Consider the following 25,182-nt stretch of genomic DNA (forward strand, 5'->3'; position numbering starts at 1 on the left):
ATATATTGTATCACAGCTGTAGAGTAAATCAAGTTACCTGGTTCTACCTGACCTTGTAACAGAGTGGGAGGAAGCTATGTGAAAGTTCAGGGCCATGAGGCGTTAAAGGTCACTATTTACGATGTCAATGAAGTGGATGATGACCCCGCCGGCCATGGTGGAATCAAGATGAAATTACAGCGGTTCAGCCCCTTATTTACTACCACACCAGAACAGAAGTACTATATCCCAACAAGGTGACATAAAGAAGTCCTCCTTCCTCTTTAACAGCAACTCACCTTGTGATAATGTGATTTAATTGGCTGCTTTTTGGTTTCACTTATACTCATTATTCACTTATACTCACAGTTTACTCATTATTTTGGGCAAGCACATTGCTCTATGCTGTCTTGCATTGATTGAAGAAGGCTTGTATAACCATTTTACAGTCATTCATTGTCACGTGATTTGGGTGGGCATTCTATGTTAATTTTCTATGTTTTATATTTCTTTGTTTGGCTTGGTGTGGTTCTCAATCAGAGGCAGCTGTCTATCGTTGTCTCTGATTGAGAACCATACTTAGGTAGCTTTTTCCCACATGTTATTTGTGGGTAGTTTTCTGTTTTTGTGTCTTCACCAGACAGAACTGTTTCGTGTTGTTACATTTTGTTATTTTGCCTCAGTGTTCAGTTTTTTTAATAAATAATCATGAACACTTCCCACGCTGCGCTTTGGTCCACACCTTCTTCATACGACAACCGTGGCATTCAGAATTGGATTTTAGCGTAATAGAGTGTGTAAATTAGTATAGAAACATTTATTTTGAGGGTGCTGTCCAAAATTAGCAAGAGATTGCCTTGTAAAAGGGTAAAAATGAGATGAACTCCAGAAAATGTTCATAAAAATATGTCAGTTCAATCAACAGAAACAGAAGCCGGTGAACGTACATTTCGTCTGTCTTGTATAACTATTTTGCCATGGGATTATGTTTATGTAAAGGCAGTGCCGCTGGTGTTCCTGAACATCATTCACAGACATCTAGAAATCTGTCCAACAAGGCTACAGGACATTAGGATCTGCTATAGATAGCCCGGTATGACGCTACGCAATACAAAACATGCTTTTCAAACCCACCATCTGATCCAGACCATGAGGTCAATACAAATAATAACGTAACGTCTGAGTATCAGGTTTCCTCATTTATGCAATGGGATAATTTTCCTAAATCAGCTGTAAATTTAATATAATTACAATAATGTGATTTTCTATTTCTATAATCAGTGGGCAAAACATATGGTGTAATAAAAGCTACTATCAGGTTTGCAGGTAAAACCCAGATGCAGACAACGTGAAAATAAACAATTGTTTAATAATCCAACAGGGGCAGGCAATAGACAGGTCAAGGCAGGCAGGGGTCAGATAACCAGAGGTGGAGCAACGGTGCCAGACGGCAGGCAGGCTCAGGGTAGGCAGCGGTCAATAATCCAGAGGTTCTGCAAAGGTCGGTAGGCGGGCAGGCTCAGGTAGGCGGGCTCAGAGTCAGGACAGGCAAGAGTCAAAACCAGGAGGGCGCGAAACAGAGAGACTGGAAAAAGCAGGAGCTGAGACACAAAAACACTGGTTGACTTGACAAACAAGACAAACTGGCAACAGACAAACAGAGAACACCGGTATAAATACACAGGGGATAATGGGAAGATGGGCGACACCTGGAGGGGGGTGGAGACAATCACAAAGACAGGTAAAACAGATCAGGGTGTGACAGCTACTTTAGACGTCCACTATACCAAAGATGTATCCAAGACAGCCTCTGTGAGGTCAAAGAGGATATCAACCAAATTTGACATAATCTGAGACCCTTGTACAATCTGTCATTCTCTCTTTCCACACATCTTGTAGAAAATCCCATCCATTACGCAATAGGCCAGGTGTTTCAGGGTCATGTGACATGGCCTCGTGGTCTATGTAGTGGTTTCACACAGTGAAGCATACACACCCCTCTAAGAATGTACAGCCAGGCAGAGGCTAGCCGAGGGCCTCCCTCTTTGTCCCTACCATGGCTTCTGATTGAGGGCTCTGAGCCAGCTGCTGTGTGTGTGTGTGTGTGTGTGTGTGTGTGTGTGTGTGTGTGTGTGTGTGTGTGTGTGTGTGTGTGTGTGTGTGTGTGTGTGTGTGTGTGTGTGTCCAGTCCAGTTCATGTACGTCCGTCATCACGTGGTGGTGGTGGGAGCAAGCAAAAGAGTGGAATAATTCCGCTTGATAATAAGCAGAGACACACTGCATCAACTTTCCATGTAAAAGACAAGGCCTGCAATTTACTGAGACGCGGCAATGGAAATGTAAAAAAGTGTCATTTAAAATAGTAGCGCGGGAGGCACGTATGCATGTGTAATCTCATGACTGTCTATGCAGAGTAACATGGGAGGAATTTTGATTGGTATCTTTGGACTTGATTTAAGTGTCACTCACTCAAAAATCTGTGAATTCATAGTGATAGTGCCAGTTACGTTCCCTAATCCCTAGTGCACCATGATGCATGTTCAGTTGTCCGTATGCTGGAGAGAATGCAAGTTAAGGTGAAAAGTGTAATATCCTTCTTTAGAGATATTTTGATTTTGTTTTGAATTTGTTGTCCATTCATTGACTAACTAATGACCTAGAACTACACAAATGAGGCATCATGCACCACATTTTTGAAGGGGACACTGGTGGCCAAATGTGAATTATTTTGTACATTTTGCGCAAAATGTACGATATTGTGTGTATTTTCATTGTGCTCTGTCAGTTGGATGAGCAAATGGCAATGTACCACCCACACCCAAAGATGTTGAAGGGACTATATAAGGCTGTTCTATTCCTATTGCTTTTCCTCTGGGGGTCTGACAGAACAGTGTCAATCACAACACAATGAGAGCACAGGCAAGGACCAGGCTGGTCGAACAGTGTCATCACAACACAATGAGAGCACAGGCAAGGACCAGGCTGGTCGAACAGTGTCATCACAACACAATGAGAGCACAGGCAAGGACCAGGCTGATCGAACAGTGTCATCACAACACAATGAGAGCACAGGCAAGGACCAGGCTGGTCGAACAGTGTCATCACAACACAATGAGAGCACAGGCAAGGACCAGGCTGGTCGAACAGTGTCATCACAACACAATGAGAGCACAGGCAAGGACCAGGCTGGTCGAACAGTGTCATCACAACACAATGAGAGCACAGGCAAGGACCAGGATGGTCGAACAGTGTCATCACAACACAATGAGAGCACTGGCAAGGACCAGGCTGATCGTACAGTGTCATCACAACACAATGAGAGCACAGGCAAGGACCAGGCTGGTCGAACAGTGTCATCACAACACAATGAGAGCACAGGCAAGGACCAGGGTGGTCGAACAGTGTCATCACAACACAATGAGAGCACAGGCAAGGACCAGGCTGGTCGAACAGTGTCATCACAACACAATGAGAGCACAGGCAAGGACCAGGCTGATCGAACAGTGTCATCACAACACAATGAGAGCACAGGCAAGGACCAGGCTGGTCGAACAGTGTCATCACAACACAATGAGAGCACAGGCAAGGACCAGGCTGGTCGAACAGTGTCATCACAACACAATGAGAGCACAGGCAAGGACCAGGATGGTCGAACAGTGTCATCACAACACAATGAGAGCACAGGCAAGGACCAGGCTGGTCGAACAGTGTCATCACAACACAATGAGAGCACAGGCAACGACCAGGCTGATCGAACAGTGTCATCACAACACAATGAGAGCACAGGCAACGACCAGGGTGGTCGAACAGTGTCATCACAGCTTAACCAACCAGCAGCCCAACAGATGATGAAACTGACATCCACAACTTGCACGGCAATTCTGTGAAAAACTCACTAAGAACAGCACTTGTTTACCTGTTATATCACTAGCATAACAATATCACAGAGAAGTAACCATTGCAAAATGTTCTATTGCATTTAGACTCACATTTGTCCCAGTATCTTTGTCATATGCAGTATCAACAAGCTTGTTGCTGTGGAAGGTCAGTCATTGTAACCAAACACTTGCGATGGGACTGGATGCCTGAATTTACAGCTCATTTAAATGGACTTTTAAGGCTGGTGTCATCATTCTGATTGACAGGGTCATATGATACTTTAGCACCACGGGCTGTATCAAGCACTAAGCATACACGCTGTTTAAGAGAAGAAAAAGCGCAGTCACCCATTGGGCCACATGAAAGACCCTCTGCTGTTTTAGAGGGCACGTTTTCCAATGGTAACCAAGTCACAAACTCGTGGTGGCCTAACTTGTTTAACCCAATTCATAACATTTGGAAGACAACCAACTCTTAGATGGCCTTGTGGCTTCTGACTAAGCATTGTTCCATATGGATTTATCTCCTCCACAATGCTGGAACGGATATCATCAAAACTATTTTCTACGGATTCTTTCCCAAATGGACTTTTCCTTGTGGTGGTGGGGTATTGTACTTAAAATGGTTCGAAGGCTAGTTTTGGAAAATGTGATGTGCTCTTGTGCCTATTTGTAGTCCTGCTATAAATAGGTTTGGCAGGGTACGCATGCTCATGTTTGATTGGAAATTGCACAGTGCCTTGAGCCGGAGAGAGTGGTGGGTCCTTATACAAAGAGACAAAAGGAAAGCTATGAATGGTGAGTTTACCTTAGAGATCTGATGGAAGATAGCTTGTCGATGAATGATGATATAATGGATGTGTTACCAACTGAACATAACAACATTACTTTGAACAAACATCCCTGTTGCTGATATCAGTCTCTATAGTATAATGCATTACACTACAATTGATGAAGACAATAGAAGTGTTTGCTTTTTTAAAAACATGTTTTCAAGCTCATAAATATTTACCAAAAAAGGGTATCATCTTGATTTTGTATCTTGTTATTAAAAATAACTTACTGTTATCTTTATCTCTCTTTCAGCTGCTATCTCCCAGATTTAGACCATAACAGATTACAGCCACAGAAGAAAACCTCATTTGTTTGGTGGATGTACATCATCATCTGTTGCCTTCTCTGAGGAAGTTTCTCCTGGGAATTTAAGTTTGAAAGAGAAACTCTCTATCTGTTGGAGAATGAGTTCCAGGAGGCTGATGACACGCTCCTACTCTGTGGGGGACGGCAGGTCCAGCTCCCACAATGGAGATGATGTCATAGGGAGTAGCAGAGCCAGCAGCCGCAGCTACCTCTCTGATGTCAGGCCTGAAAACAGGTACCCAACCCCTCAGCTCAACACAGGGAATATTACTGTACCTCAACAAGCAACAAGTTAGAATATCTTTATTACCACATCCCTTTCCTTCTGAAGTGAAGTTTAACCATTGATTCAGCATCATTGCATTATGAGGTCTTAATAATAAAACAATAATCATTGAATTTATAATGCCCTTTTAAATTAAAATGATTTGATGGCTTGGATTGAAATGATTTCTCAGTGTGTTAGTTAGTTGGAGATAGTTGTGTTAGTTATATTTACATAACATTTACATTTGAGTCATTTAGCAGACGCATTCATCCAGAGCCACTTATAGTGCATTCATCTTAAGTTACCTGGATGAGTCAATCACATATCAAAGTCATTGTTGGTTTCCATGGTGTCGTTTACTGCATTTAGGACTGTTTGAATGGCCAGCTGATAGGCAACACTCACTACCGGCTCATAAAAAGCTATGACCATGAAGGTCAGCTCTCAGCTCTTTATAAATAAACTGCATCTCACTGCATGGGCCTGTTTAAAGGCAAACCGGCTTCCAAAATGCATCCTACAAATAGAAGAAAAGTTTATGAAAATACAATCTTCCTACTACTGGGTATGTCTACTTGTGGCCAAGTGAGTGCTGCAAAACTATCAAGTCAAGTGAAAACATGTATTCTTAATTATAATTCAGTAAAATATTAATGGTACAGATAGTATCGTCATGTAATACTTGCTGACGTCACTTAGTGTTTTTCCACTTGTCAGTGGTTTGATTTTGTTTCACTGTAGACACTAGGCAATAGTCAGTCAAAATAAAATCTCAAATAAACCATGGCCTTAGCAGCACCCTGTCTTAATGATCTGGCCGAGATACTGAAATAGATGATAACACCAGACAGAGTGACTAGACCTACACTTAAACACTGTTTATGGCCATGATTACAGGCATGACATATCCACCAATTAAGATGTTGCACGCTATGGTGTATGGAGTGATAGTAGTTCCAACAGAAGTGGAATCTGAATTCAGTCATTTTCAATTCAAAATACATTTCTGAATACAAATGCAGTTTTTGTTGGCATTAATGTCACTCAATAATGAGCCTTCAATACCTGCATTCTGTATTGAAAGCACTATATTCATATAGAGTCATGTACAGTTGAAGTCAGAAGTTTACATACACCTTAGCCAAATACATTTAAACTCAGTTTTTCACAATTCCTGACATTTAATCCTAGTAAAAAATCTGTCTTAGGTCAGTTAGGATCACAAATTAAGTTTAAGAATGTGAAATGTCAGAATAATAGTAGAGAGAATGATTTATTTCAGCTTTTATTTTTTTCATCACATTCCCAGTGGGTCAGAAATTTACATACACTCAATAGGTATTTGGTTGCATTGCCTTTAAATTGTTTAACTTGGGTCAAACGTTTCGGGTAGCCTTCCACAACCTTCCCACAATAAGTTGGGTGATTGTTGGCCCATTCCCCCTGACAGAGCTGGTGTAACTGAGTCAGGTTTGTAGGCCTCCTTGCTCGCACACACTTTTTCAGTTCTACCCACAAATTGTCTATAGGATTGAGGTCAGGGCTTTGAGATGGCCACTCCAATACCTTGACTTTGTTGTCCTTAAGCCATTTTGCCACAACTTTGGAAGTATGCTCGGGGTCATTGTCCATTTGGAAGACCCATTTGCGACCAAGCTTTAACTTCCTGACTGATGTCTTGAGATGTTGCTTCAATATATCCACATAATTTCCCGTCCTCATGATGCCATCTATTTTGTGAAGTGCACCAGTCCCTCCTGCAGCAAAGCACCCCCACAACATGATGCTGCCACCCTCGTGCTTCATGGTTGGGATGATGTTCTTTGGCTTGCAAACGTCCCCCTTTTTCCTCCAAACATAACGATGGTCATTATGACCAAACATTTATATTTTTGTTTCATCAGACCAGAGGACATTTCTCCAAAAAGTATGATCTTTGTCCCCATGTGCAGTTGCAAACCGTAGTCTTTTTTATGGCGGTTTTGGAGCAGCGGCTTCTTCCTTGCTGAGCGGCTTGTCAGGTTATGTCGATATAGGACTCGTTTTACTGTGGATATAGATACTTTTGTACCTGTTTCCTCCAGCATCTTCACAAGGTCCTTTGCTGTTGTTCTGGGATTGATTTGCACTTTTCACACCAAAGTACGTTCATCTCTAGGAAACAGAACGCGTCTCCTTCCTGAGCGGTATGACAGCTGCGTGGTCCCATATGTTTATACTTGCGTACTATTGTTTGTACAGATGAACGTGGTACCTTCAGGCGTTTGAAAATTGCTCCCAAGGATGAACCAGACTTGTGGAGGTCTACAATTTTCTTTCTGAGGTCTTGGCTGATTTCTTTGGATTTTCCCATGATGTCAAGCAAAGAGGCATTGAGTTTGAAGGTAGGCCTTGAAATACATCAGCAGGTAAACCTCAATTGACTCAAATTATGTCAATTAGCCTATTAGCAGCTTCTAAAGCCATGACATCATTTTCTGGAATTCTCCAAGCTGTTTAAAGACACAGTCAACTTAGTGTGTATAAACTTCTGACCCACTGGAATTGTGATATAGTGAATTATAAATGAAATAATCTGTCTGTAAACAATTGTTGGAAAAAGTACTTGTGTCATGCACAAAGTAGATGTCCTAACCAACTTGCCAAAACTATAGTTTAACAAAACATTTGTGGAGTGGTTGAAAAACCATTCCACAATTTTTTTATGACTCCAACCTAAGTGTATGTAAACTTCCGACTTCAACTGTATGTCTCATTGCTGTAAAATTAATTTCCTATGGACTAAAAGATGGGAATTTGATGGGAATTTGATAACCAATTTGATAATCAATTAAATGTAATAACCAATTAAGGGCATTTGATAACCAATTAAAAGCATGACATGTCACGCCCTGACCTTAGAGATCCTTTTTATATCTCTATTTTGGTTTGGTAAGGGCGTGAGTTGGTGTGGGTATTCTATGTTTTGTAGTTCTATGCTTTGGCCGGGTAGGGTTCTCAATCAGGGACAGCTGTCTATCGTTGTCTCTGATTGAGAACCATACTTAGGCTGCCCTTTTTCCCACCTGTGTTTGTGGGGCACATAGCCTTTAGCTTCACGGTCTGTTTTTGTAGTGTTTATTGTTTTGTTCGGCATCATTTTTATTCAATAAAGGAAAATGTACACTCATCACGCTGCACCTTGGTCCTCCTCTTTTAACGGCCGTGACAGAACTTCCCACCATAAACGGACCAAGCAGCGTGGAAAAAAGGAGGAATGGACGGCAAGGGATCCTGCGTGGAAAAAAGGAGGACATCCTGGACGGCAAGGGATCCTGGACATGGGAGGAGATCCTGGCCGGAAGGGATCGCCTTCCATGGGAACAGGTGGAAGCATTGAGGAAGGCGGAGGCAGCGACGAAGGCGGAGGCAGCGACGAAAGCAGAGCGGCAACATTACGAGGGAACACGGCTGGCAAGGAAGCCCGAGAGGCAGCCCCCAAAATTTTTGGGGGGAGGCACACTCCCCGTTATACTTACGTAAACAATTGTTTACGCAAGTATAAACACATGGGATAACGCAGCTGTCATACCGCTCAGGAAGGAGACGCGTTCTGTTTCCTAGAGATGAACGTACTTTGGTGCGAAAAGTGCAAATCAATCCCAGAACAACAGCAAACGACCTTGTGAAGATGCTGGAGGAAACAGGTACAAAAGTATCTATATCCACAGTAAAACGAGTCCTATATGTGGCTGAGTCAGGTTGGAGACCTGAGCCAACTCCCCGTGCTTACCGTGGCGAGCGTCGTACTGGTCAGGCACCGTGTTATGCGGTGGAACGCACGGTGTCTCCAGTACGCGTTCTTAGCCCGGTGCACTACGTTCCAGCTCCCCGCATCTGCCGGGCTAGGGTGAGCATCCAGCCAAAACGGGTTGTGCCAGCCCTGCTCTCCAGACCTCCAGTGCACCTCCACGGCCCAGTAATATCCGGTGCCTCTGCCAAGGACAGGGCCTCCTGTATGTCTCTCCAGCCTGGTGAGTCCTGTGCCTGCACCCAGAACTAATCATCCTGTGTGTCTCCCCAGCCTGGTGAGCCCTGTGGCAGCTCCACGTACCAGACTGCCCATATGTCTCCTCACTCCAGTGATGATCCATGGCACGAAGCCTCCAGTGATGATCCATGGCACGAAGCCTCCAGTGATGATCCATGGCAAGAAGCCTCCAGTGATGATCCATGGCAAGAAGCCTCCAGTGATGATCCATGGCACGAAGCCTCCAGTGATCCATGGCACGAAGTCTCCAGTGATGATCCATGGCAAGAAGCCTCCAGTGATGATCCATGGCACGAAGCCTCCAGTGAGGAGTCATGGCACGAAGCCTCCAACGAAGGCCTCCAGTGCGGAGCCTCCAACGAAGGCCTCCAGTGCGGAGCCTCCGGCTACGTTCTCCAGTCCGGATCCTCCGGCGACGTTCTCCAGTCCGGTTCCTCCGGCGACGGCCTCCAGTCCGTGGCCCGCAATGAGGGTGCCCAGTCCGGGGCCCGCTACGAGGGTCCCCAGTCCGGGGCCCGCAACGAGGGTCCCCGCACCAGAGGTGCCACCAAAGTGGGGTGAGCCAGTGGTGGAGCGGGGTCTGCGTCCCGCACCCGAGCCGCCACCGCGGATAGATGCCCACCCAGACCCTCCCTTATAGGTTTAGGTTTTGCGGTCGAAGTCCGCACCTTTGGGGGTGGGTATTCTATGTTCTATGTTTTGTAGTTCTATGTTTTGGCCGGGTAGTGTTCTCAATCAGGGACAGCTGTCTATCGTTATCTCTGATTGAGAACCATACTTAGGCTGCCCTTTTTCCCACCTGTGTTTGTGGGAAGTTGACTTTGTTTAGGGCACATAACCTTGAGCTTCACGGTCTGTTTTTGTAGTGTTTGTTTTTTTGGTGTCATTTTTATTCAATAAAGGAAAATGTACGCTTACCACGCTGCACCTTGGTCCTCCTCTTTTAACGGCCGTGACTGTCACGCCCTGACCTTAGAGATCCTTTTTATGTCTATTTTGGTTTGGTCAGGGCGTGAGTTGGGGTGGTCATTCTATGTTTTTGTTCTATGTTTTCTATTTCTATGCGTTTGGCCGGGTGTGGTTCTCAATCAGAGGCAGCTGTCTATCGTTGTCTCTGATTGAGAACCATACTTAGGTATCCTTTTCCCACCTGTGGTTTGTGGGTAGTTGTTTTGTGTTGCTGCACCTTACAGGACTGTTTTATTTTCGTTCCAATCAATCAAGTTTATTTTATATAGCCCTTCGTACATCAGCTAATGTCTCGAAGTGGTGTACAGAGACCCAGCCTAAAACCCCAAACAGCTAGAATGCAGGTGTAGAAGCACGGTGGCTAGGAAAAACTCCCTAGAAAGGCCAAAACCTAGGAAGAAACCTAGAGAGGAACCAGGCTATGAGGGGTGGCCAGTCCTCTTCTGGCTGTGCCGGGTGGAGATTATAACAGAACTATGCCAAGATGTTCAAAAATGTTCATAAGTGACAAGCATGGTCAAATAATAATCATGAATAATATTCAGTTGGCTTTTCATAGCCGATCATTAAGAGTTGAAAAACAACAGGTCTGGGACAGGTGGCGGTTCCATAACCGCAGGCAGAACAGCAGCAAGGCCAGGCGGACTGGGGACAGCAAGGAGCCACCACGCCCGGCAGTCCCGACGTATGGTCCCAGGGCTCAGGTCCTCCGAGAGAAAGAAAGAGAGAGGAGAAAATTAGAGAGAGCCAAGATTTTCAAAATGTTCATAAATGACAAGCATGGTCAAATAATAATCAGGAATAAATCTGTTGGCTTTTCATAGCCGATCATTAAGAGTTGAAAACAGCAGGTCTGGGACAGGTAGGGGTTCCGTAACCGCAGGCAGAACCGTTGAAACTGGAATAGCAGCAAGGCCAGGCGGACTGGGGGCAGCAGGGAGTCGTCATGCCCGGTAGTCCTGACGTATGGTCCTAGGGCTCAGGTTCCCTCTCTTTGTTTTGTTTAGTGGTCTGTTTAAAAAAAATTAACATGAACACTTACCACGCTGCGCTTTGGTCCGATGATTCCTCATCTTCTTCATCCGAAGACGAATATCGTTACAGTGACATGACAATTGGTGATAGTTTATGTAAGAACACTTCTTAGTCCATCTTCATTCATACCAGAACGCCTATATATTGTGCCTGATAAGCTGCTTCTATTTGCTTCCTCTCTGCATAGCTACTCCAGTCACAGCTATTCTCAATACAGGCCATCAAGGTACTGTCATGTATTTGTTTCATGAAATTCATTTCAACTAACACCAGCATTTGCTATCTTTTAGCTTTTCCTTAGCCTGGCTTATGTTGCCTCACCGTCATGACATTGAAGATGAAAGATGGAACAATGTGTGCTTGGTGAAATATGTTGGCTGATATTTGATTATAGTGATATTGGATTGCACCAGATATTGCATCACAAACTACATAACACCCATTTTGACCTCTGCAATTCTTATGGAAAGCAAGACAATCCATGGAAATCAAATCACTAGGAAATGGAATCACATTACCTTACAGTATGTAGGGTTGAATGTGTTGATAAAAATGTCTTTATATATTTTACAAACTATTGCATTTTATATTCCATATATTTTGTCTATCTTCCATTGCCTGCATAGAAGGTTCCATATTTTGAAAATAGCTTTGGCCCAGGTGAGAGACATTTGTTTACATTTGAAAATGTAACTAAGTGTTTTATGCAGGAGCACACTACATTGTGTTATGGCACATTTAACGGAGGAGACCCAGCCATCCTTTGAGACGACATTAAAGTCAAGAGCCGTATCTGAAACCTGTAGCATCAAGTTCACCTGTGAGGTGTCAGGTAAACTCTCCTCTGGTGTGTGAGTGGGCACAATACGTTGTTTGTAATAGCCTACATACTTTGTTGTTGTACTTCCTAACCACTATTATCTATCTGAAGACTTTACAGTAAAGGCGAAATGTAGTCTCTAACTGTTTCTCTGTTTCAATTTGTCTTCAGGTCACCCCGCTCCAGAAGTGACATGGTATAAAGATGATTTGCAATTGGACAGATACTGTGGACTACCTAAATACAACATTTCCCGCAATGGACAAAACCATTCACTGCACATTTACAAGTATGTATCAAGATCATAATTGTCATTTGTATTGAAGATGTTAAACATTATCATATTGATGTCAGTTTCGTTTGTAATGATGCACACAAATATTATTTAAAAAATTGTGCAGCAACTGTATAATACAAGTATCTATAATTTGTTTTCTTTACAGTTGCACTATGGAGGATGCAGCCATCTACCAGGCGTCAGCCAGGAACAACAAAGGCATTGTGACCTGCTCTGGAGTCCTTGAGGTGGGGACGATGAGCGAATACAAGATCCACCAGCAGTACTTCGCCAAGATCAAACTGAAGGCCGAAAACACACGCAGAGAGCTGGAGGAGCCCAAGCCATGGGACAAGGAGAACCACGGGTCTCCTGGTAGTCGGCAGGAAACACTGAGGACCATCAGTCCAGACCGGTCCCAGAGGAAGCGACGGTCCCCTATGGACCCCAGCCTCAGTGCCCCCAGCTTTATGGAGGATGAAGTGGTTGAGGAGAGCACTCAGGCTCATGCTGGGGAGGCAGAGGCCAGGCTACAGGACACACCTGTGGTGGGAGAAGAAAAACGGGAATCTAACAGGGCTGGGTCTTCCAATGTCAATGGACAGGCAGCCATTACAGAAAATAGCAGCAACAAAGGCCGGACGTATGTTTACGATTCAGTGGAGAAGTCTTTTGCTCCACACACACCAAAAACATCACTGGCCAAGAAGAAGATAAAGATCTCCAATGGAGAGGATAGTGAGATGACGGCTGATAGCCAAGCAGGGAAGAAGCCTGAGGAGAGAGGGATGAGTAAAGAAGGAGAGGTCAGTGTGACACCTTGTCTGGTTGAGTCCTCACCCTCACTGCGGTCATCAGAAGAGGCCCTGGAAGTGGAGAGTGCTGTTGAAACTTCAGCCTCAAAGACAAAGAGTGTAAAATACATGAATCAGTCTGAGAGAGCCCTACTGAACAACACTGTGTCAGTAATGGAAGAAGTGAAGGTCCAAGTGAAGGAGAAAGTACCTGTACAAACCCCACCACACAGCGGAGAGCCTAGCATCCTGTCTCCTTCTACTGGGCTCCTCTCTACAGGGGAAACCGTCTCCGGGAATAAGAGTCAGAATGCTGCAGTGGCTCAGGTGACCCAAAATGTTGGAAATAACAATATTATGGGGAGTCAGAGTACAGTTCCTCCTGTCACCTCATCACAACCAAGTCCTCCAGCTAAACTAAAACCACAACCAAGTCCTTCAGCTAAAATAGAACCACAACCAAGTCCTTCAGCTAAAATACAACCACAACCAAGTCCTCCTTCAGCGAAATCACAATCACAACCACGTCAACCAAGTCCTCCTTCAGCGAAATCACAATCACAACCACGTCAACCAAGTCCTCCTTCAGCGAAATCACAATCACAACCACGTCAACCAAGTCCTCCTTCAGCGAAATCACAATCACAACCACGTCAACCAAGCCCTTCAGCAAAACCACAGCCACAACCAAATCCTCCTTCCGCGAAACTACAACCACAACCACGTCAATCAAGCCTATCAGTAAAATCACAACTAGGTCCCTCAGTAACACCACAACCACAACCAGATCCTCCTTCTGCGAAACTACAACTACAAATACGTCAACCAAGTCCTTCAGAGAAACTCCAAGCAAGTCCTTCTGCGAAACTACAACCACAACCACGTCAACCAAATCCTTCAATTAAATTACAACCACAACCAAGTTCCTCTGTCACACCACAACCACAAGCAAGTCCTTCAGTAACAACTCCACAGGTGTTGAGCAACACACCAGAGAACATTAAAACCTATCAAAGCAACGTAACAGACATGGAGGTAGACGATAAGCCTTCTGTCCTGGAACACCTAAACAGCACCACTACTCCCCTAAAAGGTCAAACTGAATGCCCGGGGAAGGATTCAACATCAGTGCTTGAGGTGCTAAACTCAGATACTTATTCCATCCATGGAACTAGAACTGCAGTTGAAGTTGCTGGGGAATCAGTGGAGTCAGTACTAACATCACCCTGTAAGAGCAGCGAGGCTGTCTCTGCCTTGTCTCAGCGTCTGTGTGAACAGTCAGGAGATCAGCTGTCTGTGGAGGAAACAAGCACGTGCCTAAAGAATGTGTCTTTGTCTCGGCTGCCTGCGCAGCTGGGCGGGGAGGTGAGTGTCTCTGCCCTGTCCCTATGAGCTCATGGAGCGCCTAACGTTTCCAAAACACACCAGCCAGATCAGATCAGTTACACAAGCACAGGGCTATTATTAGACTTTACAAGTATGCCCCTCTCTGTGTGACAAGACGTATGTGTAATGATGCATGTGCTGGCACGGACAGCAGGTATATTACCAATGCTACATATCGAATGGCTGAAAACATGAATATAGAAATCCCAGAGTACCTCAAGGCTTCTGTTGTACGTATGATTTGTGCAATAAGGATTTTGGGAGGTCAACAATCTTAGCTTGTTTGACAGTGTGGGGCTTTAAGGCGACTGTAAATGGTCTTGGTGGTGGAAAACACTTGGCATGAGAGTGAAAAGCACAATGGAACAGATGGTACAGCAATGATGCCTTAAAAGGTTTTGAATTGGTCCCGACATAGAGGCAGAGAGCATGATGGGTAATATTTTTGCTATCCTTGAGAGTTGAGCTGCACTGTTATCCTCGTCTTTTAGTTATGCTGTTGGTCGCAGCCATGCAAACAGAGAGGAAGATGATGTATTTTTTTGTCTCTTATCCAAAAAGTTGTAAATCATTTTAGGCATTGATTATTTTTTCTCTCCAAAGAAGACATTTATGATTTCATACTATTTGGGCTTTTTGAAACATTGCATCTTCTACTGAACCCAAGAAAAGGAAGGTATGGAAACAAAGTGCTGTGAAAATAGGACTTCTGTCCACTCTGTTCCACCAAATCACCCCTTTGAATGATCCACATTACATTGTCTCCTCACTAAACCTAAAAATATTCCATGTTCCATGTCTGTCTGTGTTTAGTCCACTGTCATACACTCCACTGTGAACACTGTGAGAGAGAGAGAGACAGGTTATAAAGCACTTTCTTGTTTCAATGAAACCAAAGTAGGCCTACAATAGATTTGTGTACAATGTGAACCTAAGAGCATACTCTCCCTTCTGTACTTGTCATTGTAAATGTTCATGTACTCCCCATTTCAATATAATTTGTCAGTTGATTCTTCAAAGGGAATGCACTGTCATTTCACACAACACCATATTTTAGTTCTGTGATATTGAAATCAAAGTAGATGCAATGTGAATGGTCCTTTCAGTAACTCTGGATCTCATTCACTGATGGAGTGACACATAAGTCACACCGGAGCCAATCCCTCTGGTGCTAATTTCAGCTGACCAATTAGATCTGGTGCTTATTTCAAATGAGTTACATATCTCTTACTGTTATGTTTATCTAAGACTAAAGGAACATGAGCTCAGACCAGGAGTCAATCTCACAACAGATCCACATGCACTCTGCACCTGGTCGAAACATTAGACTACCTCGTCCTGTACTGTGGGACTGCACTGTGTTTGTGAGGGTATTGTTTCTCTCTGTGGCTCATCAAAGGACCTATTAATTGAAGTAATAATCCTATCATAATGAGTGCAGCTTAACAACACTACACCACCAGTAGCACTATTAGACACTATTCAAATCTTTCTATCTGAGGTGTTGAACCTGTGTGAATTATAGTGATTTGACTACAAGCCATAGCTGTCAAGTCAAGAACAGTTTGTGAGATAGTAATAGAGTTACAACTGGAAAACAGGATTGCTTTATCCATTGACCAGGTTCCAGTTAGTAAATATGTCTGAGCACTCAGCACTTAACATTGTATACACCTGTCAGCAACGGGTGTGGCTAAAATAGTCAAATCCACTCATTTGAAGGGGTGTCCATATATATACACGTTCAAAAGTTTGGGGTCACTCCGGGATGCTGGTCTTCTAGGCAAAGTTGCAAAGGAAAACTCATATATCAGACTGGCCAATAAAAGATTAAGATGGGCAAAAGAACACAGACACTGGACAGAGGAACTCTGCCTAGAAGGACAGCATCCCGGAGTCGCCTCTTCACTGTTGACGTTGAGACTGGTGTTTTGCGGGTGCTATTTAATGAAGTTGCCAGTTGAGGACTTGTGAGGTGTCTGTTTCCCAAACTAGACACTCTAATGTACTTGTCCTCTTGCTCAGTTGTGCACCGGGGCCTCCAACTCCTCATTCTATTCTGGTTAGGGCCAGTTTGCGCTGTTCTTTGAAGGGAGTAGTACACAGCGTTGTACGAGATCTTCAGTTTCTTGGCAATTTCTTGCATGGAATAGACTTAATTTCTCAGAACAAGAATAGACTGACGAGTTTCAGAAGAAGGTTCTTTGTTTCTGGCCATTTTGAGCCTGTAATCAAACCCACAAATGCCGATGCTCCAGACACTCAACTAGTCTAAAGAAGGCCAGTTTTATTGCTTCTTTAATCAGAACAACAGTTTTCAGCTGTGCTAACATAATTGCAGAAGGGTTTTCTAATGGATCAATTAGCCTTTTAAAATGATAAACTTGGATTAGCTAACACAACATGCCATTGGAACACAGGAGTGATGGTTGCTGATAATGGGCCTCTGTATGAATACTTATAAATACATACTGACATTTTTTTTTTAACTAGTAAACACATCTGCAGGCGACAGAGCTTTGCATATTGTGGATGTGGAATGTATTTCAGTTTGTCGGAGAAAAGGTCAAGCCTTTGTTGTTATTTTCGTAGTCTTTAACACTTACAGCAGTCTCTTTGGTGACTTGTTCATAAGATAACTCTTTTATGTTTTTGATGTGTATATAACAATGATGTGTGTTTGTGTGGATATGACTACAGCAAAGTATTTACACAATGGAAATCTGTCTCTGCTTTTATTGTGCCTCAAGGTTACACAGAACCACAGACAGACAGAGAGAGAGTGGAATGGAACACCTGTCGGGCAAGAACCTGTAATACTAACCATCCGGAGAAAGCTGGACGGACAATCACCTTCGCCACGACAACGTTCTCCATCGTCATCGGACAGAGAAGTCACAGCAAATGCCAACAAACGGTCTCCTACTTTGCACAATCCTCCGGGCCGATCGGCCTCTGACAAAATGACGCAGGGCACACAGGATCATTCCAGGGGATCAAGTGAGAGCCATACATTACCTTTTACAGAGCCACGAAAGTCACCCCTGGAAAGCCCGGGTGTTGGTGAGAAAACCTTGGGGTGTAGTGTTTCCTCAGTAGGCCAGCAAGGCCAAGTTGAGATAGCTATAAAAACCGTTGGTGAGACAGAAATACAAGTTGACGTTAAAGTACAGGGTAATCATTTGGCTGAGTTACATGCACAGGGAGGCAGTTATGAGAGAAGAGTTGACATGGAAACTGTTTATAAAGTTAGCAAAGTTCAGGAAGGTGAAATTGAAAGACTTAAGAAAGCACCTGAAAAGAAAACCGTTGAAAGTATAGCAGTGGCTGTATGGGATGAGAAGAGTATACCTGTGTTGAAGATAGCAGAATGCCAAGGTCTTTCTCTAAAACCCCGCTTTCAGCCTATTATTCCAGACACATCACAGACGGCAGACACAACAACAAGTGTCCCAAACACAAACATCTCAGAGCAACAAACAAAAGCCCCAACACCTGTAGCCAAAGTAATGTCTATTGCCGATATTCTAAGGTCACAAATGGAGAATAGTGCCCCTACAGAAGTAAGTCCAGTGCCACCCATTTCATTGGCACCTATTTCAGTAGCTACCATTTCAATGCTCCTTATACAAAGTCTAAACACAGACCAACAACCGAAATGTCCCCCATCAATTGACATACAGGATGTGAGAATGCAAAGTCCAGAGTTGAGGATGGATGAGACAGAGTACAGGCAGGAACCTGAGAAAGACACTTGTAAGAAGGAAACCGATACATCTGTCGGTTCTATTTCAGCTTCAAATGTAGAATATAGATTTAATACCTATGAACCAGAACGATTTGAGTCCCCCATAGTTACTCCTATGACTGAAGCCTCACCTAAAGCTTTTGTTATTCCTCCGATTTCTATTGTCGACATGGATGGCACTTTAGAGAACAGTAATCCTCCTGTATGTATAGTAACCGACATTGAAAGTGTCATGGATACAGACCAGGAGCATCTTTTGGACCATAATGCTGATATTAGTCTGGCTGCGAATAAGGATGGTCAAAAAGAGTCTTCTCTTGTTACTCCAGAGCAGAAGTCCTTGGACATTACAGTTCCCCCTACATCCATCTCATCTGTTACCTTCACTGCAGAGAAACAACAAACACTAGAAAATACAGTCAAAGGGATGGATTCTTCACACTCATTGCCTCCAGTGTTCACCAGTCAACATGGCAGAGACAAAATATGTGCTTCTCCCCATTCGGAGCGTTCAACAGAATCTAGCTCACTTCCTAGTGCCACTGAGAACCAAAGTTTTTCTACAAAAAATACAGGATTTACAAACAACATTGCAACCCCTACATTGCAACCTGTCAGTGAAAAACGGAGAGACTCTTCACCAGATACTGGTATTATTTTAGGTCGGAGTGAAGCATGCAAACCTGATGTTCCTCAGCCTGGTCCTCAGACAGTACAAAGGTTTGATGTACAAAGGTTTGATACCAAGGGTTCCCCAAGTAGTGAGACACAAGGGTCAGTACCTGTTCCCACCATTCCGTTGGATAGCAAAAGCTCTCCATCCAAGGAGGTGAAAGTTGAGGAATATTCAAAGCCAGACTCTAAAACATCTGTCTCAGTCACTGAAAGCAGTTCTGGCCTGCTGAAGGGATCAGACAGTGTGTCCCCCATGCCCTCAGCCACCCCACAGGAGCTGGCCTCCGGCGCTAGACGCAAAATCTTAATCCCGAAACCCAAAGGAGAGGACCCTGAAGCTGTTGCTTCACAGATTGACACCCAGAGCCCCCAGAGAGAGGGGGTCCTCAGGATGAGCTCCAGGCTATCCCCAGAGTCCTCCTCTCCCATGTCCCCTGGTCTGTCCCGCAGGTCGCCCCTGCTGCAGCCCCCCAATGGCCAGCGCACCCCTCCAACAGAGAGACGCTCCCCACTGCTCAGTAGGAGGAAGCTGGCTCCAACACCAGAGACCCTCAAACAGAGCCAGGAACCTGCCCTGGAGACAACCGACACTACCAAGACTGAGGAGAAACCAGCTAAGAAGGACAAGCATAACCCATTCAAAGGTAAACTCCTTTCAAGATATATCAGCTTAGTGTAAAAAAAAAAGGGGTGGCTGATGTTGGCATACTTTTAGAGAGTAGCTAGTCTTATTCAATTAAATTAACCATTGGAGTCAGTGTAGTTTCTTTGGCTAAGCTCCAGTAGGGAGTGCTATCGAGAGCCTTCGTGCTTCCTCTGTTTGCTTTGACACTGTCACGAGATGGATTGTCAGTTATAGATATATAATTAATAGAACCTTCTTGCAACCTCTAAACCTGGCAATTTGACTGGGGATGCTTGTTCTATTCATTCTATTTCTATGGGACCAGCTACTTGCCAGGTGGGATTAAATGGAGGCTTAACTGAAATAGTATCCATATTACTTAAAGTTAGGAAGCTGAAACATAAGAAAGTGTTAATCTTTACCTAGTTGTGCCTGTCTGTCGAGAGTCCCTCTCTTACTGGTACTAATCTCTCTCCTCTCTTTATCTCCCCCCTCTCTCTCCAGCTCCTCAGGTCATCAGGAAGATTAGAGGAGAGCCCTTCTCAGATGCGGCAGGACATCTGAAGCTGTGGTGCCAGTTCTTCAACGTTCTTAGTGACTCCACAATTAAGTGGATCAAGGATGAGGTGGAGATTGCTGAGGTTAAAAGAAGGTGAGTCCTCCATGTAGGCTGCCTTGATGTGAAATGCTGTAGCCAAAATTTGGAAAATAGTGTTTATAAAAGGTATTCAACAATAAAATAATCACGATCAAAGACGGTTTTCCTGATGGCAACAATGTAAAGGTGTTGTAGAGACACCATGTGGCTGAGAAATTCTAGTTAGAGCTTTCTGAAACTCTGTTTATTTTGCTGTTCTGTCCATCCCTGACTCCTGTGTGTTTCCCAGTGCAGGAGATGAGACTCAGGTAGCCTTGGCTATTGTCCAGACGTCCAGCAGAGACTGTGGAGTTTATGGCTGCACCATCACTAATGAATACGGGACAGACACAACAGACTTCCTACTGAGTGTTGACAGTATGTACACTAGTGTCTCAGTTCAATCTCTGAAGTTTGACTTGTATCTCTTATCTCTCATTCTGTCGACTAGAATCTATTTGTTGCAGTACTCTGGCGTGTTTTATCTCCTATATCTTTCAAGTTTTATTTGTCACATGCACAATTACAGTGAAATGCTAAACTTGCAAGCCCTTCCCAACAGTGCAGTATTCAATGTCAAAATAGTATAACAAAAAAACTGGAGAAATAAAAAATAAGAGAGGAAGCAAATAAATATAAGAATGTAAGTTATGTACAGGGTCAATGCCAGTACCACATTTACAATGTGCAGGAATACTGGAGTAGTTAAGGTTGACATGTAGGCAGGGATCAGGAGAAAGTGACTGGTAGCAGGATTAATAATAATATTAAACAATATGGCAGCTGTATAAGTGGAGGGAGGGTGTGTGCGTGGTGGTGAGTGTGCAAGAAAGTCAGTGTGGGCGTGACAGGTGGATATACATAAACTGGGCTGAAAAGTGACTGGTAGCAGGAATATATAAATACTTAGCATCTCACAAGCTCTTATTCTTTCTACTCTGTCTTTTTGCAGTACTCTCTGGCATGTTTCTGCGTGAGGATCAAGAAGGTAAGATTACATTTGTCTATTATTTGTTAGGATTTAATTGGTGTTCAATACTGTCCGGTCACACCCCATCATTTGCCTTGCGAGGCACCTGATCCCCAACTTACATGAATGGTTAGCGCCGTTCAACTAGCCATTCATGTAAGCTTGCAGGATCAGGTGGCTCATGATGCAGCCTCATAATACCACTTCCAGTGCATTATGTTTGATGATGTTACTATCTTTCCTCTCTACAGTGGGAGAGGAGATAGAGATGAGTCCACTACTGTTCACCAAGGGCCTGGCTGACTCTGGCGTCTGGGGAAGTAAGCTCTTTGGGCGTATCGTGATGGAGGAGGACCATATAGGAGAGGGCTGCTCCCACAAGGCCTGCAGAGTGAAGGTCATCTATGGGCTGGAGCCAGTGTTTGAGTCTGGGACCACATGTTACATTAAGGTGAAGAGCCCCATCGCCTACTACGGAGTCAAGGAGGAGAGCAACCTGGTCGAGAGGAACCTGGCAATCACCCAACAGGTGAAGGGTTTTACTTCTTTTACATAAAGTAAATGTTTAATGAGAATCAATGGAAATTGGGCCAATGTAATGATATTATTGATGTTATGAAAGGAATCAAAAAAACATTTAGTCAAAGCTCTGATCACTAACCCAAGTAAAGTTTTTCTGTCCGATCATGAATGCAATCTTCTTTCCAAAAGGAATGTCGACTTCAGAACATTGCTCGTGAATACTGCAAGATCTTCGCTGCGGAATGTACGGTGATAGGAACCTTTGGAGAAGCGCTGGAGTGAGTGAGATCATCAAAATGATACGAAACTTACACATAAAAACATGTTTTTTCATATTATTTCACTACTTTGTTTAGTCTTCTGTCATACCACAGTGTGTGTATGTTCTTGGTTACACAGAGTGATCCCAGTCCACCTTATGTATCGGCCTGCCAACACCATTCCCCATGCTACAGTGGAGTCTGACCTGAAGGGGGTCTATCTGAGGTACTGTCTGATGGACGCTACAGGCCGGCTGGTCATGAGAACTGGCTCAGAGGCGGCACTGAAGTGTTGTGCTCTGCAGCACTGGATCCTCCAGTGGACCAATGGAAACCTGCTGCTCACTCGGATGGAAGGTACAGTGTCCATAGTCTCGGATGACTAACTCTAGCAGGACAATGCTTTGGCTGAAAAAACAGAACAGGTGAAATGAACTGTAATTGTGATTGTGCTGCAGGTGTTGACTTCAAGATCACAAACATTGGAATTTCCATCAAATCAAAAGGGTTGGTAGGCCTATAATTTATTCTGTTGTATTTTCTGAACATTGTGTTCTAGAGATATTCATGACTACATAGACCATTTACAATTACAATACTGTAATAACAAACTCTGGCACGAAGCTCTGTCAACAAACTGTTCCTTTACTCATCTGTAACATTGAATCTGTTGTTACTATTCCAGGTACCAAAGTCTCACGATCACAGAGAACCCCAATGTGTTTGAGCAGTTTGTCTCTCAGCACCAGTGTAACTACTACTGCGGCCTCCTCAGCCTGAGGTCCCTGAAGACACAGGACTCCCTGCAGACCCCAGCCAAACCCAAGTGCTCCAGGAGCCCCCTGCTCCACCGCAAGATGGGCGGCTCCTCCAGGTATGAACCACTGCCATTGTGCCCTTCAGCAAGGCACTTAAAGGACAACTCCACCCAAAAACTATTGTTTGGTATTTGTTTCATTAGTCCGTTGTTGATATAGTCCCAAAATGTTTTGCATGTCAGCAATCAAGTTTTCAAGATATGTAACGTTCAAAATACATAAATCTGGCACGAATAATGCATTTTGCATCATGATGCAAACACAGCATCGGAGGATGCAAAATGCATAATTCAGGCAAGATTTCTGTATTTTGAAAGTCCCCCAAATCCCCCAAATCCTCTCCATCCAAGGGCGCTGCGCTGTGGCGGACCCTGTAACCTCTCAATGTGTGTGTCTAGGGGTGTTATTAAAAAGGTAGAAGTCGAATTTCTGTGCTAGCCAAATTGATTAATAAAGTACCTATTCTATTCAGTCCCCAGCCTTCCAGGAAGGCCACAGGAAGCCCCCGGCTGATCAGAAAGCCAACACAGCCAGAGGACAGCAAAGCCACCGCCAAGCACAAGGCCGTTGATGACCCCAATGTTGTCCGAAGTTAGAATGGCTTCATCGGCCGTAGAAAGCTAGCAACTGCTTTTCTCAATAAAGAGAATAAATGCTGAATCAGATATGGAATTACTGCCAGACTTGTCCTCCCACCTATAGAGCTTTCGGGGAGCTGGGAGCCGGTCTGGGATGAAAGGCTGGTGACCCCTCCTCCAAGCTGTGACAGACAGACAGACAGACAGACAGACAGACAGACAGACAGACAGACAGACAGACAGACAGACAGACAGACAGACAGACAGACAGACAGACAGACAGACAGACGAGATCAGAAGGAGAAAGAGAAGGCCAGGTGAAGGAAGAACTTGAATGTTTCCAGAAATGACAGCGGCTTCATCCACATCTTTCAATGAATTCTGTGTTAAAATAAACAATGAAATGCCAACTCAGTTTTAATGGGCATGGGCTCTGTTGCCAGAATCAGAGACAATGAAATTAATGACTACACTAGTATGTCCTTCAAATTATTAAATTACACAATTTCACTAATGAATACATTCTTAATTTATTGAGTAGATCACATAAAATGTTAGGGTAAAGCTTTCACATTATACAGGGTAGGCTACCTGTCACGTTCCTGACCTGTTTTATGTTATTTTTGTATGTGTTTAGTTGGTCAGGGCGTGAGTTGGGGTGGGCATTCTATGTTTTGTGTTTCTATGTTTAGGTCACTTGTAATTAGCCTTATATGGTTCTCAATCAGGGACAGGTGTTTGACGTTTTCCTCTGATTGAGAACCATATATAGGTTGGCTGTTCACACTGTTTGTTTGTGGGTGATTGTCTTCCGTGTCTGTATAGGTTGCACCACACGGGACTGTTTCGGTTTGTTTGTTTGTTCGTTAGTTGTAGTCTGTACCTGTTCGTGCGTTCTTCATGTTTTATGTAAGTTCTCATGTTTTAGGTCAGTCTACGTCGTTTTGTTATTTTGTAATTTTCCAAGTGTTTTTTCGTGTTCGTCTTCGTCTTTCAATAAATTCAGTATGTATTCACAACGCGCTGCATTTTGGTCCTCCGATCCTTCTCTCCTCTCCTCGTCTGAGGAGGAGGAAGAACTAGACACCCGTTACAGAATCACCCACCAACCTAGGACCAAGCGGCGGGGGAGAGCTCAACAGCGAAACCAGGACTCGTGGACTTGGGAGCAGATATTGAATGGAGGAGGACCCTGGGCTAAGGCAGGAGAGAATCGCCGCTCTCAGGAAGAGAGGGAGGCAGCTAAAGCCCAGGAGCGGTGGTTTGAGGAGGCAGCAAGGAGACGTGGCTGGAAGCCCGAAAAGCCTGTGAGTAAACCCCAAAAATTTCTTGGGGTGGGCTAGAAGGGAGAGTGGCGAAGTCAGGTAGGAGACCTGCGCCCACTCCCTGTACTTACCGTGGAGAGCGAGAGTACGGGCAGACACCATGTTACACAGTAGAGTGCATGGTGTCTCCTGTATGTGTGCACAGCCCGGTGCGGTACATACCAGCTCCTCGTATCGTCCGGCCAGATTGAGTATTGAGCCGGATGTCATGAAGCCGGCCCTACATATCTGGCCACCAGTACGTCTCCTCGGGCCGTCTTACATGGCACCAGCCTTACGCATGGTGTCCCCGGTTCGCCTACATAGCCCGGTGCGGGTTATTCCACCTCCCCGCACTGGTCGGGCGACGGGGAGCATACAACCAGGTAAGGTTGGGCAGGCTCAGTGCTCAAGTGAGCCAGTACGCCTGCACGGACTGGTATTTCCGGCGCCACCTCCCCGCTCCATG

General features: G+C 44.3%; 1 protein-coding gene across 2 annotated transcripts; it reads left to right on the plus strand.

Annotated features, from left to right (window-relative positions):
- The first annotated feature begins 4,195 nt into the window (after nt 1-4,195).
- On the plus strand, nt 4,196-25,055 carry LOC129834565 (alpha-protein kinase 3-like). Of its 2 annotated transcripts, XM_055899673.1 has the most exons (16): nt 4,196-4,655; nt 4,944-5,232; nt 11,487-11,525; nt 12,010-12,131; nt 12,291-12,408; nt 12,563-14,555; nt 17,327-19,643; nt 20,129-20,276; nt 20,512-20,639; nt 21,214-21,249; nt 21,483-21,760; nt 21,943-22,031; nt 22,153-22,370; nt 22,472-22,520; nt 22,699-22,887; nt 23,304-25,055. In XM_055899673.1, exons 2-16 carry the CDS (start codon nt 5,096-5,098, stop codon nt 23,425-23,427), a joined length of 5,985 nt encoding a protein of 1,994 aa, XP_055755648.1. In that variant the 5' UTR covers nt 4,196-4,655; nt 4,944-5,095; the 3' UTR covers nt 23,428-25,055. The 2 variants fall into 2 exon arrangements, with proteins under 2 accessions (XP_055755648.1, XP_055755649.1); XM_055899674.1 differs by lacking the exon at nt 11,487-11,525.
- Nucleotides 25,056-25,182: the final 127 nt, after the last annotated feature.

This window comes from Salvelinus fontinalis, chromosome 35 (assembly GCF_029448725.1).
Source record: "Salvelinus fontinalis isolate EN_2023a chromosome 35, ASM2944872v1, whole genome shotgun sequence".
NCBI classification, from domain to species: domain Eukaryota; kingdom Metazoa; phylum Chordata; class Actinopteri; order Salmoniformes; family Salmonidae; genus Salvelinus; species Salvelinus fontinalis.

Excerpts from the sequence above, each read along its gene's own strand:
- LOC129834565 (XM_055899673.1), top strand. The coding sequence starts at position 5,096 with ATGAGTTCCAGGAGGCTGATGACACGCTCCTACTCTGTGGGGGACGGC. Across the intron at positions 5,233-11,486 it reads GATGTCAGGCCTGAAAACAG|CTACTCCAGTCACAGCTATT; the intron begins GTACCCAACCCC and ends CTCTCTGCATAG. Across the intron at positions 12,132-12,290 it reads GTTCACCTGTGAGGTGTCAG|GTCACCCCGCTCCAGAAGTG; the intron begins GTAAACTCTCCT and ends ATTTGTCTTCAG.